We start from the raw sequence: 19,620 nt of genomic DNA on the forward strand, positions 1-19,620 counted from the left end.
CACTTTACCCCCCCCCCCCTGTGCACAGGTGAGCAGGGGGGGGGGCACCCAACTAGCCCCCGCCAGGCTCGCTGCGGTCCACCGGCCCTGGCACCATCCCATTATTACCCTTACCACTTAGGGTATTAAATTATATATCCTTCAATTTCTTATTCCGTAGGGTATTATTTCAGAAATACATTAATATAATATGAGAAATGGTGTTGACATCTTTCTTGAGAACATTGTTTGAAGGCAAAAAGAATTGTGCAGTCTTAGAAATAGCTGTATTTGATATGATTAACATTTATTACATCCTCAAATGTAACTGGTAAAACATTTACAAAACAAATAAGACAGCAATTTCTCTTTATAATTGTCCTTAGAAAAATATTTTGCTGATTTAAACGATATGAAGGTGAAATAGTTTTTCATTGAGTAATAAAATGTAAAGATTCATTTACCAATAGACAGATCCCACTTCCCCTTTTGTTCTATGTTGTGGACTGAGCACATATTCCAGGCAAAACAGCCTATTATGAATGAGTGACATCACAAAAACTTTGGGGAAATGCATCACACCTGCTAAAGAGAATCAAAGAGTATACATGATAGGTACTATAGAAGCGGATTCGTCACTAGGGGAATCTTCTCAACCTGTAAAAAAAAGAAAAGAAAAACAATCCTAGCCATCTGGCGACAATTATTGTTATCCATTTTTTGTTTGTTTGTCTACTGCACTCAAAAGAGGAACTTCTCGGCCCTCTATACTGTTTTAGGAAATATCAAAAAAAGTATTTTTTTGTGGCTACATTGCTGCTATTGTAACTACTGCTGAATATATGTAACAGTCTATGTCAACCTTACTACTACTAAAATACGTCTTAAAGGATGTACACGTGGGACGCGGCTCGGGAATTTTCACTAAGCTGAGTCCTTATCGAGATGTAGTTAGCCGTGAGAGATAAGACGGCTAACTACATCCTGCTTTCCCCCAGCCATGGCCAAATACACAGTAATTAATGAAAATTGCCCTGACTGTACAGTCTGTTTGGCTGGCCACAAATCGCTATCACCCATTGTGTACACCAGGGTTGCCGACTTATAAATGCTCCTCTCCGGGAGAAGCCCGGAGAGGAGACTTTCCTTACCCGATCGGGGGGCGGGGCTTGACTGTGACGTCATTAAGCCCCGCCCCCATTACGGGAAACAGGAAAAATGACTGATCTCTATGGAGGGGGCGGGGCTAAAATGACGCGATTGTGCCATTTTAGCCCCGCCCCCTCCTCTGAGACCCGCGGATTGCGGCATTTAAATGCCGCGATTCGGGGGGCTCAGGGGGGTCCCCCAGATTCCGGGAGGGTTGCCCACCCTTCCGGGGGGCCGGGAGGAGGACCCGATTTTCGGGAGACTCCCGGGAATTCCGGGAGGGTCGGCAACCTAGGTGTACACGCAGGACAATTCTTGCTAGCCTTTTAGTGCTTCTTAAGCCCCTTTCACATTGCAGTTTTAACATTTTTAACTGCTTTAAAACGGTACCAGCTGCAATATGAAAGCTCCACAATCAATTTACCGGTTACAAACTACCGGTATTTTGAAACATGTTAAAAGCAGGATCCTACACGTTTCAGAGCAGTTTTCCCTGCAGTCTGAACAGCTCAGAAACGGTATTTGCTACAAATGATAACCACACTTGATCCCCGTCCACAAGAAGGAAAAAAACATTTAAAATGACATTGTATGGCTTTCTATGGGTGAAACAGGTTGAATCTGAAGGTACAAAAACAGTATTGAAACTGCAATATACTGCAATATGAAAGGGGTTTAACTGGCTTTTGACCCGTTTTAAGACATGTTTACAAAAACGTGTTGAAAGCAGGTTAATTCGCCTGGCCAAATTGCACCGGGTGTACACCCCTTTACATCCAAATTGCTGCTATATTGCTGCTACTTTAAAATTGCTGCTGGAGTTTTTTAGAACAGTTCGTAGTACGGTGTCTTTTCCACACTAAAATAAACTTTTTGTATTAAATACAGTAGTTCCTATGCTAACAACATTGTTTGTTATATATATCTCAGATTGTAATTTGAATTAATTAATATGTATTATGTGGTTTTGAGCTGCTGTTAACACACACACACACATACACAACCTTTTAGGAGAATATACAAATAAATATAACACTATTAATAATAAAAATTCAGATGATCAGCGCTTTATTTTTTCCTTATCTGATCTTTCCAACCTGTCCGCTTTAGAAGATTCGATATATCTCCACTTAAATGCCTTTTGTGCACTGAAACTTTAGCAATGTTTGAATGTGACTTTTTGTCTCATTGCTGTCAGTGGCTCCTTTTCTTGCAATCATGTGCTCAGTAATATCTCTTTATATGGCTGCCGGAACTGTTTTGCAGAACCGGTTAGATAGCTGTAAAAACTTTCTATTGTAATAACACCTTTTAAAGCACATATTGTTTCCCATAAAAGTGTTCTTTATCAGGGTTGGTTTTGTTCCTCTAACCTCAGAAATTACGTACAAGTTTTATTGAAATCTCTTTCTGCAAAGAATGTGCAATGTAAGTACGTATCATAGCAAACATCTGCAATTAGGAGATTGATAAGGTTTTATGAGAAATTGTGTTCTAGGTCAGAGCATTCTGAGTGTGACTGGTACAGACAGATAAAGAACAAAACCTTACTAACAAATTCAGAAGAATAACACCATTGACTGGAATTCTTTAATCGTGTCTTCATGTTATTGTTGATATTATTGGCAAATTTTGATGACATTTCTTCTATGAAGCAATTAAAACCATTCTCTAACGGCTCATTCAGCATATTTTCCACTGGCATAATGACATCAAGCTGTTACTAGCGTAATGTAACACTATTTATTTATTAGCAGTTGTTTATATAGGGCACACATATTTTGCAGCGCTTGGAGTTTACAATCTATAATTTAGATGTAAAGCTAGACAAGTCTAGAATGCTAACTAGCTGTTGTTATGGATAGTTAAGGGGCATACACACGGAGCGATTTTGTGCTATTTTCTAAGCAATCTGACTCCGTGTGTATGCCCCAAGAGATTAATTATCTCCTGCTAACTAAAGTCAGTGCATGCAGTCAAAATCTAGTCAAATTTCTTAGCAAGTGACTGTAATCTCTCTCTGTGTACAGAATGAGAGATACTGATCGCAATCTCTCATTCTGAACCACTACCCGGACTTTTTTTGCTTAAGCAAAATTGCTGAGCAAAATTGCTTAGCACAAATCCCTGCATGTGTATGTGCTCCCCATGGGAGATCTGGACACCAGGAAATCGCCTACCCTAAATTGCATAGCAAAATTGCTTAGCACACATCTCTACGTGTGTATGCCCCTTTAGATATCTACATCTCTATTTATAAATATATCCTAGTATCAAATTTTGCAAACATCTCATCCAACCCTACATTTATTCATACTTTGTTACATTGGCATAAAAATGTCTGTGTATAAAAGTTTAAGATACAAACGGCACTATTAAAATTAAAATGACTAATATGGCGTGCATAAATACATTGTTGGCCATACCTGTCGTCTATCACTGACTTTACTGCAGGAACTATTCTCCTCTGGACAGCCAAGTGCACAGCTGATCATATTGGAGTACCTGCCTTTAGTTTTCTAGTTTTTACACAATAAATGATACAGCAAAGAATGCAATTACTGTGCTCTTTGACTCCTCAGTGTTGAAAGTGGAGTGCGTTAATGCACAGACTTCATGTTGCTACTCATACAGGGAAGCTTCATTCCCTGAACCAAGATGGCCACCAAGGATACTACAGAGCATGTTCAGAGCCATCTGCTATATCCTCAAGCCTGTACACGTGCATTTTCAAAACAATGATTGGTACTTGTTTCCTAGCACGGCGCCCATCGCATACCATGGCATAATGTATGCCATGGTATACGATATTCGAGTAAATGACCCGGAATGTACAATTAAATATCGCATTGCATCGCATTCCAGCACCGAGCCCGAAGCGTGGCGAGGGGACGCGGAATACATGTTAAGTAATCCGCATGCGCGCGCCACGCTTTGGGCTCGGTGGCTCGCTGCCATCGCCACACTATTTGAAATCAACTACACGCCGACGTGGATAGTGAGGGTATGAAAAGGTCGGAGGACGCGTAACGCCGCCCCGCGCAGGCTCGCTGTGCTCGCCACGCTTCGGGTTGGAGTTGATAGTGGGGGTGGCGTTGACAATGGGGGTGCATTTAACATTGTAAGCACCCATCAGGGTGCTTGTACCGCATCACATCGCATGCCGCTATATTGCATGCGATGCGATGCACTGCGATGGAAATCGGGGGCGCCGTGCTAGGAACCAAGTACCCAATGATTTAGAGATGTACATTTGGTTCTCCAGAATTCCAAATCCACGTGTGCATCCAAGTTCGGGTTCAAATTTTACCACGGTTCAGAACTCAGATTTTAAATCTGAATTTCTCGATTTTGATTGCAAAAAAAAAAAAATCTTCAATTTTTTTAATCAATTTTAAACTGAACTAAAATCTGAAACCGAACAATTGAGGGTGGTTTTGCCAAGTCTACTTGGTGCAGTAGATACTACCTTTGCAATTACTGCTGTGTCAGAGTACAATCGAAGTATGGAAAAATTAAACCATAATGCCAAAGGCTCATGAAATGATGATTTTTGGATTATTGGACACAGGCATGCTATAAAAAAGCAACTTGGTACTCATGACTGAGAAAATATGCTTTCATTAAATGTCATAGATTCTTACTTTTAAGTCTACTCCATCAAATTATATAAAAATATTTTTTATACAACCCAGAAAAAACCTCCCATGCCATTAAAGAACAGCGGAGGAAGATGTGGTTTTCCTGTAAAGGTATATGATACCAGGTATGTAATCAGAATCCTCATTTTCTGAAATGGCTCTCTCCCAATTTTCTACTTCCTCTACAGAGATTTTTTCCCAGAGTCCTTTGTTCTGTAGATGAGACATGGCTTCTTCTAGCTCACACTTGTACTGCAGATTGGAGATGTTGCTTCGTGTGGTCAGACATAACAGGCCACCTAAGCACACAAAAAAAGATAAAAACGTTCCAGTCAATAAAAATGCAACATTTTTATTTGGTGGGTAAAAAACAAATATATACTGTAAGTATATATATATATATATATATATAGTACTTGTTTCCTATCTGGGCGCCCACTAAGTTAATTGCGCACCATGCTATTCTCCGTAGAAAAATCGGATCGCATCGCATCGTACACATACACGATATTGAACGATGCGATCCGATGCGATCCGATTCGATTTCCCATAGGAAACAATGTTAAATGGATCAATTTACCCAAATCAGCATAGGGAAGAATGGTAAATGGGCCAGAAACCCCCCAAAAAACCACAGAGCAGTGGAATGTCCCCCCAAAAATAGTTGACGCCACCCCGCCATCAACGTGAACCCGAAGCGTGGCGAGCGCAGCGAGCCCGCGAGGGGCGGCGGTACGCATCCTCCGACCTTTTCATGCCCTACTATCCACTAGGGCGTGGAGTGAGAATAGAATAGTGTGGCGAGCGCAGCGAGCCACCGAGCCCGAAGCGTGGCGAGGGGACGCGGATACCTTCACAGGTAAACGCGTCCCTTTGCGGGCTTCCCAGGTGTCCGCGTCGCCATGGACACCTGGGAAGCCCGCGAGGGGACGCGTATAACTGTGAAGGTATCCGCGTCCCCTCGCGGGGCTCGCTGCGCTCGCCACGCTTCGGGCTCGGTGGCTCGCTGCGCTCGCCACACTATACTATTCTCACTCCACGCCCTAGTGGATAGTAGGGCATGAAAAGGTCGGAGGACGCGTACCGCCGCCCCTCGCGGGCTCGCTGCGCTCGCCACGCTTCGGGTTCACGTTGATGGCGGGGTGGCGTCAACTACTTTTGGGGGGACATTTCAATGTTCAGGGGTGTTTTTGGCCCATTTACTATTGTTCCTATGATAATTTGGCTAAATTGAGCCATTTCACATTGTTTCCTATGGTAAATCGAATCGGATCGGATCGCATCGCATCGTTCAATATCGTGTATGTGTACGATGCGATGCGATCCGATTTCACTACGGTGCCGTACGTAGAAAACCTGGGCGCCCAGATAGGAAACAAGTACCATATATATATATATATATATATATAGACTTTTGTAATCCTGGCACTCACTGCATACACTTGCAAAACGATCTGGTGCCTTCCGAGGTGTCCTCCGGGCAAACAGCCTGAGAGAAAACTTGTAATACCTTGTGGGTGCGGCGGCACTCAGTCACAAACGAAACTTAGCTCACAGCCTGTTAGACGCCAACGTCTAACAGGCTGTGAGCTAAGTTTCGTTTGTGACTGAGTGCCGCCGCACCCACAAGGTATATATATATATATATATATATATATATATATATATATATATATATATATATATATATATATAGGTCAAAAAAGGTGCAGCACTCCACGGCAGTAAAGCAGTAAAAAAGCTTTAATTTCCAAACAACGTTTCAATATCAATTCGATATTATCATCAGGGTAATATCGAATTGATATTGAAACGTTGTTTGGAAATTAAAGCTTTTTTACTGCTTTACTGCCGTGGAGTGCTGCACCTTTTTTGACCTATCTACATCCCCTGCTGTGCGGGCACCCGGGCTGAAACTTATACGGAGGTTGTGCCTGGCATCTTGGCGTCTATATATATATATATATTTGCTATATATATATATATAGCAAATAGTCCGGTTTTTAGGCCAGAGAGGGCACTCACCACCACAGCAGGTAAAAATGCTTTTTGTAACATTTGTTTATTGGTTTTTCAAAGCCATTCAATACAAAAAAAAAAAAAAAAAAAATGCTTTTTGATTCAAGGATTGTAGACAGGCATGGTCAACGATTCAACCCCGGAGGGCCGTTTTCAAGACAGCTACAGAAGGTCAATGTGTCACCACAGCAAGCCAGGCATACACTGAGACTACCATGGAGGCTATTTATACCTTAGCCCAGTGGTTCCCAAACTGTGCGCCTAGGCTCCCTAGGGTGCCTCGGGACACTTGCAGGGGTGCCTCGGGTTAGTCGTCCAGGACCAATTCAAATTATTTATGATCAATTATTTCTGGACAAAACCAGTGCTGGTGGCTGCCAATCATAAACTGTGTACAATCAGAACCAAATCCTGCCCTTTACCACATAACTGAACCTAAGAAGCACATATGAACACAATCTACTTAATTTTATATATATTTTTTGGGGCCTAGGGGTGCCATGGAAAAATTCTGATACTCTAGGGTGCCGTGATTAGAAAAAGATTGGGAACCCCTGCCTTAGCCAATTGTGGCTTTTTGCCCATAATCATATAGATGATGCAGGTTGTATATATACAAAACTCCGGCTGGCAGTATGTATATTTATATATGACCAATGTTTTATGTTTGTTTGTCTAGTATGTCTATGGGCTAGATAGGGCTGGCATTGGATTTGACCAATCATTATCGAGTAGGTGTGTACAAGGAGGATCTACACACCTGTTAATTATTTTTGATTATGGGCAACAAGCCACAATTGGCTAAGGTATAAATAGCCTCCATGGTAGTCTCAGTGTATGCCTGGCTTGCTGTGGTGACACACTGACCTTCTGTAGCTGTCTTGAAAACGGCCCTCCGGGGTTGAAACGTTGACCCTGTCTGTCTACAATCCTTGATTAAAAAAGTATTTTTACCTGCTGTGGTGGTGAGTGCCCTCTCTGGCCTGAAAACCGGACTATTTGCTATTATTGGAAAATTACCCTTTCCCTAGGGGAGCACCCCGTGTTTTTGCAATACTCCTGGATGAGAGTGCGGATCCCTGAAATATATATATATATATATATATATATATATATATATATATATATATATATATATATATAGTGTGACATGACATTATTATACATGCACCACCCAATAAATACACCATTTTTTTTTTTTATCTGAAGGTTGTATAAGAACATTTATTTTTAAATTCCTGAATCCTTTTTACACCTTACTACTGGCAACTCACATTAGTGAAGGGAGGGGGATTTGTGAATGTGAGTGCTGCTGCATGATCTCTTCCCCCCCTCCACTGAATCCGCCAATGCATGGGATATAGTGTTGGCATTGCAGCTAGTGAGTTTGTGGGGGCATCCCTTGTAACTGTTTTTTAGTGAGTGGGGAATTTTAATTATTATGCCAACTTTAGGGACAGATGTTATATAAAACAAGATATGTATAACAGCAATAGGTATTTTTATCCAAGGGTAATGCGCCTATGATTCAGAAAAACTTAAATGTTTTTTTTTACCTCACCTGGTTTGGTAACTCGTAGAAGTTCAGGGACCACAGTTACTGGGACGTTTCCATCACTCAGAGCTCCTACTATAATTACTGCATCATATTTGTCTGAAAGTCAGGCAGGAAGTAAAGTTAGAAATAGAGAGTATCATCCAGTCATTCTTCATCAGATTAAGGGGCCTATTTATTACGGTAAATATTGCAGTCCAATTCCCAGAAAAATGCCCAATTTACAGAGCTCTGAAAAACTAAGCCTTTCAAAACTTGGTTTGAAGGTGGACCCCTTCCTAAAATGGCATAAGCCATTGTGGCCTACAGTATAGGCAAAATTATCGCATTTATTTCACGCAGGGAGATCTTTGTGTACTGCACAACCTACACGTACACATGCGAGAATGCAAGCTAGGTCCCTGTCCTGGCAAGAGAATTTTAATAAATGGACAGGAAAAAATGGTGATAGGTGACGGGAGAGAGCAGCACGGACGGTGTAATGGTTAGCATTACTGCTAACAGTTAGCGCTGAGGCCGTGGGTTCTATTCCCACCATGGCCATAAACTGTGTGGTGTTTGTATATTCTCCCCGTGTTTGCATGGGTTTCCTCTGAGGGGTGATTGTGGGTTTCATCCCACAATCCAAAAATATACTGATAGGTTAAATGGCTCCCCCTTAAAGGGGATTGTGGGTTTCATCCCACAATCCAAAAATATACTGGTAGGTTAAATGGCTCCCAACAAAATAAATAAATAAATAATATGCGGATATTCTTAAACGGAATGATCCAAATTATAGTGAAAAGAGTCTTTGCACTGGAGTCACTACATGGCAGGATTTACAGAGCATATATTGTGAATGGAACAAGAAATAGTTTTGGACCCGGAACAAAATGGCTATGTGCTAGGGGCACAGGAAGTCACATTCTCCATGTTCATCTCTGGTGAATTAAGCTAGAACAGTTAAGAATGTGGCAAATGTGTGAGGCTCAATGGTGAATTGAGCCTTTTCTGTGCAGACTCAAAGGGGGAAATTTACTAAGAACACGAATACAAATAATTTTATTCGTATTCTTGCTACGAATGAATACGACTGCATACCTCGTATGCAAAGTCGTGTTCCGGAGGGGGATTTACAAAGCAGTCATATACGGCTGCTTTGTAACCCACCGATGTCGTATTAATTCGTATTAGCTGGCCGTATATACGACCGCTAATACGAATTCCTACAGGCAGTCTGCACGGATCAGTCAGATCCATGCAGGCTGCAGAGTGTAAAAAAAAAAGAGAAATAAAAATAAATAAATAAAAAAAACGGCGTGGGGTCCCCCCCACAGCCATAACCAGCACCAGGCTGAAAGAGCCGGGGCCGGTAATAAAAAATCAGGGAACCCGACAAATAGGGATTCCCCGATTTTTAACAACCAGCCCCAGGCTCCAGGTCTGGGGCTGGTTCCCAAAATACAGGGGACAAAATGACTAGGGGTCCCCCGTATTTTAAGAACCAGCCCCAGGCCAAACCAGCCAGCAGGGTAATGCCACAGCCGGGGGGAGACTTTTTATACAAGTCCCCCCGGCCAAAGCATTAACCCTCTGACCAGTCAGCCTGGCCAGGGGTCCTGGGGGAGTGGGGACCCCCCCAATAAAGGGGTCCCCCCCTCCAGAACTTACCTGACCAGGCTGAAGCCTGGTGCTGTCCTTGATGCCCCTGGGATGTGGGCATCGAGCTGATCTTTGTGTAAAAAAATAGATTAAAAACTATTGTCTTATACCGTGGAACTATGAGTCCCAGCAAGCCTCCCCCACATGCTGGGACTTGGAGAACCACAAGTCCCAGCATGCGGGGCATTAAAGGGCCCGCTGGGTCTTGTAGTTCCACAGTACAAGAAATAGTTAAATAAACACACTGACAAGCCAGAAAAATAAAAGTTTAATACATACATTACACAAACACACTGATACTTACCTATCTTGAGCCCGTCGGTAGGTCCCTGGGTCCGGTCCAGTGGCTTGGTTCCGGGGCCTTGTTTCCGGGGCTGGTCCGGGTCAGGGGCTCCAGGGCTGAAGAGTCTGGGGTGCAGGATCCGTAGTAATCCAAAGGGGTACCTGTGGAAGGAAATCCTACTCACCTGGTCCTCTGGCGACCATCCCGGCATCTTCTCTTCAAGTCGCGCTTCTCCCGGCTGCTGGTACCCGCTCCGCTCGGACACTGGAGAGACGCAGAGATATTCATCTTTCCCCGTCTCTACTCAGAATGACTTCTATTGGCCGCCTAGCGGCCAATCAGGAGCCGACTTTCTTGTGATGTGGTTCTCCAAGTCCCCCCAGGACCCCTGGCCAGGCTGACTGGTCAGAGGGTTAATGCTTTGGCCGGGGGGACTTGTATAAAAAGTCTCCCCCCGGCTGTGGCATTACCCTGCTGGCTGGTTTGGCCTGGGGCTGGTTCTTAAAATACGGGGGACTCCTAGTCATTTTGTCCCCTGTATTTTGGGAACCAGCCCCGGACCTGGAGCCTGGGGCTGGTTGTTAAAAATCGGGGAACCCCTATTTGTCGGGTTCCCTGATTTTTAATTACCGGCCCGGGTCTTTCAGCCTGGTGCTGGTTACAGCTGTGGGGGGGACCCCACGCTGATTTAAAAAAAAAAAAATATTTTACAATTTTTTTAATCACTAAAGCCTGCACGGATCTGACTGATCCGTGCAGGCTTCTGCCAAATACGACAGGAAAATAAAGTGTATTTTCCTGCCGTATATTCGTGGCAGTTTTACACTAATTAGCAGCCGTATTTTCAATACGGCTGCTTAGTAAATCAGGAACCACCATTCTTTTGAATGGTGATTCCTGTCGTATTCTATCGATGGTGTAGACATTTGTATTTGTAAATACAAATACGAATGTCCCATCAATATGAATACCAATATTTGTATTTTTGGCATAGTAAATGTCAAAAATACGAATACCCCGAAAAAAATCGTATTTTCATAGGAAAATACGATTTTTTTCTACTAAATCATCTTAGTATATTTCCCCCAAAGTGTGAAATGGGTTTTGAATTAATTATATTCTGCGGCATCTCTCGCCTTGGTGCAGGATGGGGTTGCTGCCGGCTGCAATGCTGCCTCCCCCCCCTCTGCTGCTGGTCCCTGATGTGGTTGCGGGACTGGTGCATACACAGTACCATCTTTGGTACTGCGCATTAGCTGGCCAGCATCAGTGGCAGCCCATAGAAGCTAAATCACTGTCTCGGCACCTGTACAATGCAGATGACAGGCACCGGGACCGGTGCATGTGCAGTATCGTCTATGGTGCTGTGCATGTGCATAACCTGGATTCTATGGGCTGCAGCCGGAGCAGCCCATAGAGGTGTCCCGGAAGGGAGGAAACACCTCCCAATGCCTTGGGTGATGACTGGCAGGTCAGACTTCCAGTAGGAAGTCACTGACTGCCAGTCAGTGAAGCCAATGCTTTTGTTTAGGGCACAGTGGCAGATTTTATCGGGGGGGGGGGGGGGGGGGGGGCGCAATCTGTAGGTAAAAATGCCACTGATTCCATTTATAAACTAGTGACTAACAGGGGGCTGCAAAAATGTCAGATTTGCCAAGGTGGTGTTAGCCAAAAATTGCCTATGGTCTACCTTCCACAGACTATGGAGCCAATTTATCATTCAATATTTGTGGCTAAATCCCTGAAAACACCTGTTTGTATCAGGAGGGACGGCAGCAGGAATCAGTGATCCCTCCTGCACCGCCACCGGCCGCATCACCCATAGGTTTCATCACATCCCATGGGCTACCGTCATTCTGAGATGGCGGTAGCCCATTGTAGCCTATGGGCTACACACCGCACTACTGCCAGGGCAGTGCGGTCAGTGGGGTCCATGGGGGGTCAGCACTAACCGTGCATGCACAGAACCCCCGGCACCCAGTTTAGCACATCGCAGGGACAGGCTCCAAGCTGAGAGTAGCCAGAGACTTACTCAGCGGGTGCAATGAAAACAGGTATATCCGGCCTGTTGCTGACCTCTCACACACACCCTTCTTCTAAAATGCTTAGGCATGCCCGCACTTTTCCCGGCACTCCTAGCAGCTTCTCCAGCAGACCTACCATTTTTTCTTGGCACTCCCACTAAACAGCTGGTTACCCTACACAGGCGCCTACTTCCTGTCAATCACCTTGGGACCAGCCAGGGATCGAAAAGGACAGCCTCGGGCATGTGTACTATGGGACATATGCATGCGCAGTCCATCCATAAGTGCCCACCATGCAAAATTGCAGTCATGCGATCTGGTCTGAATTACCCCCAATGTACCATCGAATCAGCTCCTACCTGCCATGTTACAGGCTATGTTTAAAAAATGACAGGAGATGGCTGCCTGGTACTATATCTCTCTCCAAGGCATAGTACATTTGCCCCATAGAAACAAAGAAAGAACCACCCTACAAAATCCCTTAACTCTGTGTTACACTTATGAAAAAGATCAAAATGACTGATTATTGATGATTTAATGTGTGCAGCTTTTTTGTGCATTACTGACCATTGGCAACATTTCTTTCTCTTATCCTATATAATAAAAAGGCTAAAATGCTCCTCACCTTTATGGGGGGAATTCAAGTGGCTTGCACACCCACAGCCACTAGATGACACCTGACAGCAATTCAAGTGTTGCTCTATTTGAGCGAGAACGCCGTTGCTGACATAACTGTTATGTTGTTCTGTCATTTTGATGGGATGTAACTAGCTATAGGTAAAGGGAGCAAACACTTCGGGTGACATTCTATGGGATGACATTTCTGTTTTTTGCCATTAATTAGTAAACAAAATGGTGATATCGCATTTTTCCGTCAAATCGCCTATTTAATAGGATGCGCTAAGGGACTGAAATCGCATATTATGTGCGTTAAGGCATGCGGACCAAAAGTGCGAGATAAAATCGCATTTATATCGCATCCAGATGTTTTCGTACAGAAAAGTATACAAATCGCTTATGTAATGCAATGCGTTTTCCCAAATCGCACTTTTAAGGTGTCTAATAAACGCACTTATTTCAGACCAGGTTCTGTTTGGCGATTTGGCCCAGAACTCACTTTGGTCAAGTGCACACATGGTTAATTTCAGCACAGGTGCCCTCATTTTCACTCAGAAACACCCCTACATAAACCCCAACATCATTAAGGACACCTGTGAGGGTTTGAGACATAAAGATTTTGCAGAGTGGTTTGGAGTTGCTTATCTGTGATGTGGCCCATTTGGAGGAGCTGCGCAGGAGGGAGGAAGCTGCGCGCCAGATCCAGGTAGCCCCCCCGACTACTGCGTACCCCACGTATGTATCGTGCTCGGCTGTACCTGGACTCCCTCTCGGATCAACAGGTTGTGGGGATGTTTAGGCTGAACCGCATTAACCTGTTAGACTTATATGAGCAGGTGAGAGATGATTTGGACCCTTTTGGGGGAGGCAACTATGCAGTGTCTGGGCTGCACAAATTAATGTGTGCCCTCTACTATTTGGCCACAGGCTCCACTCAGTCTGTGAGCTCATGGTCCTTGGGGGTATCACAGGCCACTTTCTCTAAGCATTTTACTCAAGTGTTACTTGCTTTAAAGAAGTTGTGGCGGACATACATCAGATTCCCCAGTTCTGAGTTGGAGTGGCAGGACCACAAGTTGGCTTTCTATAGACTCTCAGCATTCCCGCACGTGCTGGGAGCTATAGACTGCACACACATTGGGGATTAGGGCACCGCACGTGCGGGGCCACATCTACGTCAATAGGCGTGGACGGCACTCCCTGAACGTGCAGGTTGTTTCCAATGCTCACCTCAAAATCCTGAGTGTTGTTGAAGGCTTTCCTGGGAACTGCCACGACGCCTATATTCTGAGGCACTCAGCCCTCTGGAACCGATTTACCGACCACCAAATGTCAGAGGGCTGGCTACTAGGTAAGTACCTTTTTACATATTACCCTGTCTGTCCTTATTTGTACCTGCTGTAATGTGTGTTTCCTGTTTCACAAGCATATTGTTCTTCTACCAGTGTCTCCTGTTTGCAAAAAACACATACCTTACCATATAAGGCAATCACTTCCTATCTGTGTTTTAGGTGATCTCAGGATATGGGTGTGTTTCCTGGCTCATGACACCTTTGCGCTCCCCAGAGGGCCCTGCACAGCACCGGTATAATGAAGCCCATATTGCAACCCGCAATGTGGTGGAGCGCACATTTGGCGTTTTGAAGAGTAGATTCCGGTGTTTGGACCAGTCATCGGGTACGCTGCTTTACCACCCTGCCAAAGTAGTGATGATCATCCAGGCTTGCTGCATGTTGCACAACATAGCCCTGTCCCAACCTGCCTATGTGGAGGAGGAACATGCAGCAGTCGTGCAGGAAGCCCAACCTACCACACCTCGGGTAGTGAGGGGTACGCAGAGGGGGAATCTGGTGTGCACACACATCATAAGCCGTTACTTTTCTGGTAAGCACATGTGCCCTGTATTCCAAAATGTACCTTTGCTGTAAGTGTACTCATAAACAAATTATTTACCAATACCATCTGTTTCCACCCACATTTAGCCTAATACACAGAGCCCAACGGATGCAGCTGGTGGTGCTGACCTATCCCTTGCTGGTATCAAGCTTCTAAGTACATTTGATACATGTATGAATGAAGTTTGCTGAAAAACATGGCTCACTGGTGTTGTGGAACTACACGTGCCAGCATGCCCTGACACTATATATATATATATATATATATATATATATATATATATATATAAACATTACAGTCCAAACCATGAGTGTCAGAGCTTGCTGGAATATGTAGTTCCACAACCTTTGACGGGCCAGGAGTTACCCCACACTACTTTACAGCAATCCCATTGTCATATACCATTACACTATGTCATAATTCACACAACAATTGGTTGATAAATAATACACTGACACAATGGTATGCGGTTAGACATTTTTACTGCAGTATACTATGTCAGAAGCAATCTGCATTTTTGCATGTAAAACATTAAAACTGTCGGGGGATGTAACAAGATGTATTGCATATTACAAAATTATCAAAAATATGAGCTATCTTCTCCCACCATCAGGCAACCCTACACAACTTCTAGAACCTGCACCCAACCCACCACGGGTCCTAATACTCCGACGGGGTGGGGAAGTGGGGGAGCCACTTATTGGGGTGCTAGATACACTACTGAGAGTTGATGCAGCGCCACCTCCGATATTGGCTTCCAGCTGCTGTAGATGGGCCTGCATACCTATTAAGGCATTGGTCTGCGCTGTGCATGATTGGCTTAGTGCAGCTATACTTTGCGCAAGGCTGCCAATATGCCTATTCTGTTCCCTTACAGCAGAAGTTTGTTCTGCAAAACGGGTGTCAATGCTATTAGCAATGCGCATATGAGTGCCTACACCTACCCGTACACTACGTGCAATTTTTCGTAATTGAAGAAACGTGTCACGCATGTACCCTGTATGTTACCTATTTGCAGGCTTTGGGAGGCCATAAATTCTATTTGTTTCTCCTTGAAATTGACCAAGGAGTTAGCTACTTGGGAAGCAGAAGCTGCTGTATGGGGTGTGTTTGTGGGTGGGGGTGGGTTGGGAGACACCCCACTTGGGGGAAGATCACTCTGTGATGAGGTCTGTACAGGGCCGGCATAGGCGTGCGCAGCACATTTTATTAGGGGGTGCACCATCAAAGGGGTGTGCCTAGCACCACATATAAAGCATGTATAACACCGCCCATTGGGTGTGTCTAACACTGCCAATCAGATGTGTCTACCATCATCTATTGTTCCTCGCTACAATATAAAACGGCTCTCAGCATAATAATACAGTACATGCAAATAAAGTAAAAAACATATATGGATGATAGTGATATGACAATGGTCTGGTACAAGTAACAATGCAAAACACACAGAATTGATTGATGGGCGCTTCTTTCAATGGAATACAGTTCTAAAAAGCAAAAGTCTTGGGTAAAAGGTATTGCTGGTAGGGAGGTGTTCATAAGGGTGGGTACAACATTAGGGGGTGCCTGTGCACCCATAAGACTCAATGTGCGCACACCTATGAGGGCCGGTGCTAGGGTGTCCGGCGCCCTCCTGCAAACCATAAATTTTGCGCCCTTTCACATTGCCATTGCAACAAGCTGCAGCCCGATTGTGGAAGCATATGCAACATGCGATCCTATGGAGGATCTCAGGTGCATGTACATGTATGCATACACCATCTCAGTGCTGTGTCCGCAAAATGTTGCAGGCACTAAAGGTGCCCATACACGCTGCGAGAATCGCATACGTTATGTGCTAGATCGCATTGCACTGCATGCATGCAATGTGTGTGCGATGCGATCCGAAAGCAGTACAAAAAGTATGTGCAGCACATACTTTTATACTGTGCGATGCGATGCCGCGTGTATGGCCACCTTTAGGCACATAACCCAGCCCATTATTTAAAAAGTGTCTAAATTTATATTAAAAAAATCTACAATTATTAAAACATTTGTTAGAAACGTATAATAAAAGACTCCCTTTTTTTTTTTTTGCTGTTTAACTAAGGACGCCATTACACCCCTCTCGTGACTGAGGGGGGAAGGAGGTGAGAGAAGGAGGAGATGGAAGAAGAGGGGAGGAGATTAAGGGGGCGGAGTGTTGAGGACTGGCAGTGGCACTGGCACAGCACACTGAGAAGAGGGAAGGAAGAGGAGGTGGTGCTGCTGCCTGTTCGTCATTTGATTGACAGCTGACAGGCGCAGGGAGCAATGGGTAGGGGATGGATCCGGACATGACAGGTCATCCAGGCATTCCTCAGACAGCGCTACATGCCTCAGCGCAAGTGTCCGTGAGGAAGAGGGGGCAGGTCGCAGCTGCTCAGCCTCTCCAGCGTGCAGGCTGTGTGCACTCGCAGTGTAGGGAGCAGCTCTTTATACTGCCGCCCGCCCGCTGTCAGACAGGTGCTGATGGCGGCATGCAGGAGGCAGTGACAGTGAGGGCTGAGGCAGCTTTAGCAGAGCAGGGAGGGAGACGGCGCCTTTTCAGCATGGCGCCTCCCTGCTTTGCAGGAGCTGCTGAGTGGGTAGCGCCGGCCCTGGGTCTGTATTTCCTCCTCTGCCGCAAAGGTCTCCACGGGTTCAAGAATGATGTCCATTTCGTCCAACAACATCATTGAAGAATCAGTTTGATCTGTTCCTAGTTGTATAGTACCTGTGGATACAGATGAGGAGGTAAGTACTGATGCATATATAGGCCAGACTCTCTTCAGTACTGTTTTAGAAAGGGCTTGAGATGCTGGATGCACATACCTAGGGGTCTTATGTACTTACACATGTACCTGATACAGCATGTAACATTGACATTAATAATAAGTGAGATGGCTTGGTCAGATTACATTCATTTCCGTTGCAATGTAGCAGCAGGAGATGAATGTAGTGTGACATATTGTTGATGTGACATGGGTGTGTGTACTGTATGTGTAATGGCGTGTTTTTTGATCATTTACCTGCTTCCACAGATTCAGCAGCAACGGGCCTTCTTGTCTTGGATGCGTGAGCACTTCGGGATGGACAATCTGTGAAAGGAAAGATGGGCAGCAATTATGTACCTTGCAATGGATAAGCATTTACGGCAAACATGCATTGAAATGACATTAATGGACAATACTTCATTTGGATAAGGACTACATTATTTATTCCCCACATTCTTTTTTTTTTCCAGCATATTTTGTTAGAGTATTATTAAACTATTGTACACATGACAACTATTGGATAATCTGTGGTATGTAGGCATGGCAGTTAAACCACCAGTACACCTCTGTGTTTTTGGCCACATACATGTTAGGCTGCTAGAAAGAATGTTACAGTGTTGATCAATATGAGCAGTTGTGGAACTACAAGGCCCAGCATTATGAGCAATTTGAAAGTAGGAGCAGGCAATTTCTTGTGCATGACCTTGCTGGGCTATGTAGTTCCACAGCAGCACTTTACTTAGCATAACAATTCAAGTGAAGATTACAGTTACAAAACATTGGCATGTTTGTTTAAGATTGCATGTGGTCACACTTACCAGCTCTGGATGGCGTTTGCGGCCTATCGGTATCCGCCACGTGCATGCCAGGCAGGACCTCAGGGGGTATGATGCGCTTCAACTTCACCTCATAGGATGTGTAGCACACAGTGGTGGGGCTTCCTCTGCCAGTCTTGGTGGCCTCCTCCAACTCCATGGCCATTTTACTTTTCAGCTGCCTTTTGAGGTCATTGAATCTCTTCTTGACATTTCTGACCAGGCGCTTGTGCTGACTTACAGCGTTCACCGCCTGGGTGATGTCCTTCCACATAGCACTTTTGCGCTGTGCAGTGGTCTTGTGGTGAGTTTTCCCAAGTAACCGGTCAAACACAGGCATGATAGCCCGGACAAGCGCAGCATTTTCCTCGTAGGAGAATCTGACCTTTCGGACACTTTTTGTGCGGCCAGCTTCTACCTCCTCCTCCTCCTCCTCATTTTCTACTCCAGCCATGTACCCCTCCTCCTCCATGCCAGTGTCTTCCTCCTCCTCACCACCATCTTCCTCCACCTCTGACATGTGGCCCTCCTGCAGCTGCTGTGGGGTATGGTCAAGGTCTTGGCTATAGGATGGGGATGCCAGCAGATCCTCCACCTCCTCCTGCTGGGGCTGGACAGCCAGGGCTTGGTCTGGGGCTGGCCTTGCTGTGGCCATGCTGCCTGCCACACTGCTGGCTCTCCCACTTGGCTGGCTGCTGCCACTTCTCCCTCTGCCATTGCTCCCTCTGCCACTGCTCCCTCTGCCACTGCTTCCTCTGCCACTTCTCACTTTGCCACTGCTCCCTCTGCCACTCCTCACTCTGCCACCAACACCTCTTCCTCTACTCACACTGCCACTGCTCCTCTCCATGCTTAAATTCGCACCACTTCACCGCAAATCGCACCACTTCGCACTTTTCAGCCTCCAAAGCGCATAACATTAAATATGCAAATTATTACAAAAAAATGTGATTTTAAAAAGGGCGAATAGCGGCGATGTGGTGCGAAAAAAAACATGCGCATTTACATTTATCTCAATCCATAGAATGTCACCCTTCATGTCTGTACCCTGGCCTGAATTATAGTAAAACCATTATTGGCTCTCTGTGTGCTTAATATGTATAATTATATATATTCAGCTTTCATGTTGATTTGGATGTGACGAATGACAGTGGGAACACTTCATAACACAACACTGAGAAATTGTTCACTGAACTACAGTATTTCTCCGCTAGATAAGATCT

General features: G+C 44.8%; 2 protein-coding genes across 4 annotated transcripts in view; both read right to left on the bottom strand.

The window, feature by feature from the left end:
* Positions 1–302: 302 nt before the first annotated feature.
* Positions 303–19,620, bottom strand: part of METTL27 (methyltransferase like 27) — a 53,221-nt gene continuing 33,903 nt past the window's right edge. For all 3 annotated transcript variants that reach the window (XM_083172051.1, XM_083172052.1, XM_083172050.1), the window contains 2 exons: positions 8,350–8,442; positions 303–5,068 (listed from right to left, as the gene is read on the bottom strand). In XM_083172051.1, coding sequence (XP_083028177.1) covers positions 4,842–5,068; positions 8,350–8,442 — 320 coding nt within the window. In that variant the 3' untranslated portion in view covers positions 303–4,841. The remainder of the gene's footprint in view (positions 5,069–8,349; positions 8,443–19,620) is intronic.
* LOC146059649 (uncharacterized) lies at positions 15,266–19,610 on the bottom strand. The gene is made up of 3 exons (XM_083172049.1): positions 18,401–19,610; positions 17,838–17,906; positions 15,266–17,542 (listed from the first exon to the last, which is right to left on the bottom strand). Exons 1-3 carry the CDS (start codon positions 19,245–19,247, stop codon positions 17,343–17,345), a joined length of 1,116 nt encoding a protein of 371 aa, XP_083028175.1. The 5' UTR covers positions 19,248–19,610; the 3' UTR covers positions 15,266–17,342.

This window comes from Crinia signifera, chromosome 2 (assembly GCF_055691185.1).
Source record: "Crinia signifera chromosome 2, ASM5569118v1, whole genome shotgun sequence".
In the NCBI taxonomy this organism is placed as follows: Eukaryota; Metazoa; Chordata; class Amphibia; order Anura; family Myobatrachidae; genus Crinia; species Crinia signifera.

What these genes read in the sequence shown, in the direction of transcription:
- LOC146059649 (XM_083172049.1), bottom strand. Translation starts at nt 19,247, where the DNA reads ATGGAGAGGAGCAGTGGCAGTGTGAGTAGAGGAAGAGGTGTTGGTGGC. An exon ending in GCAAACGCCATCCAGAGCTG is followed by an intron (nt 17,907 to 18,400) that starts GTAAGTGTGACC and finishes TTCCTTTCACAG; the next exon opens with ATTGTCCATCCCGAAGTGCT. An exon ending in TGCTGAATCTGTGGAAGCAG is followed by an intron (nt 17,543 to 17,837) that starts GTAAATGATCAA and finishes CTGTATCCACAG; the next exon opens with GTACTATACAACTAGGAACA.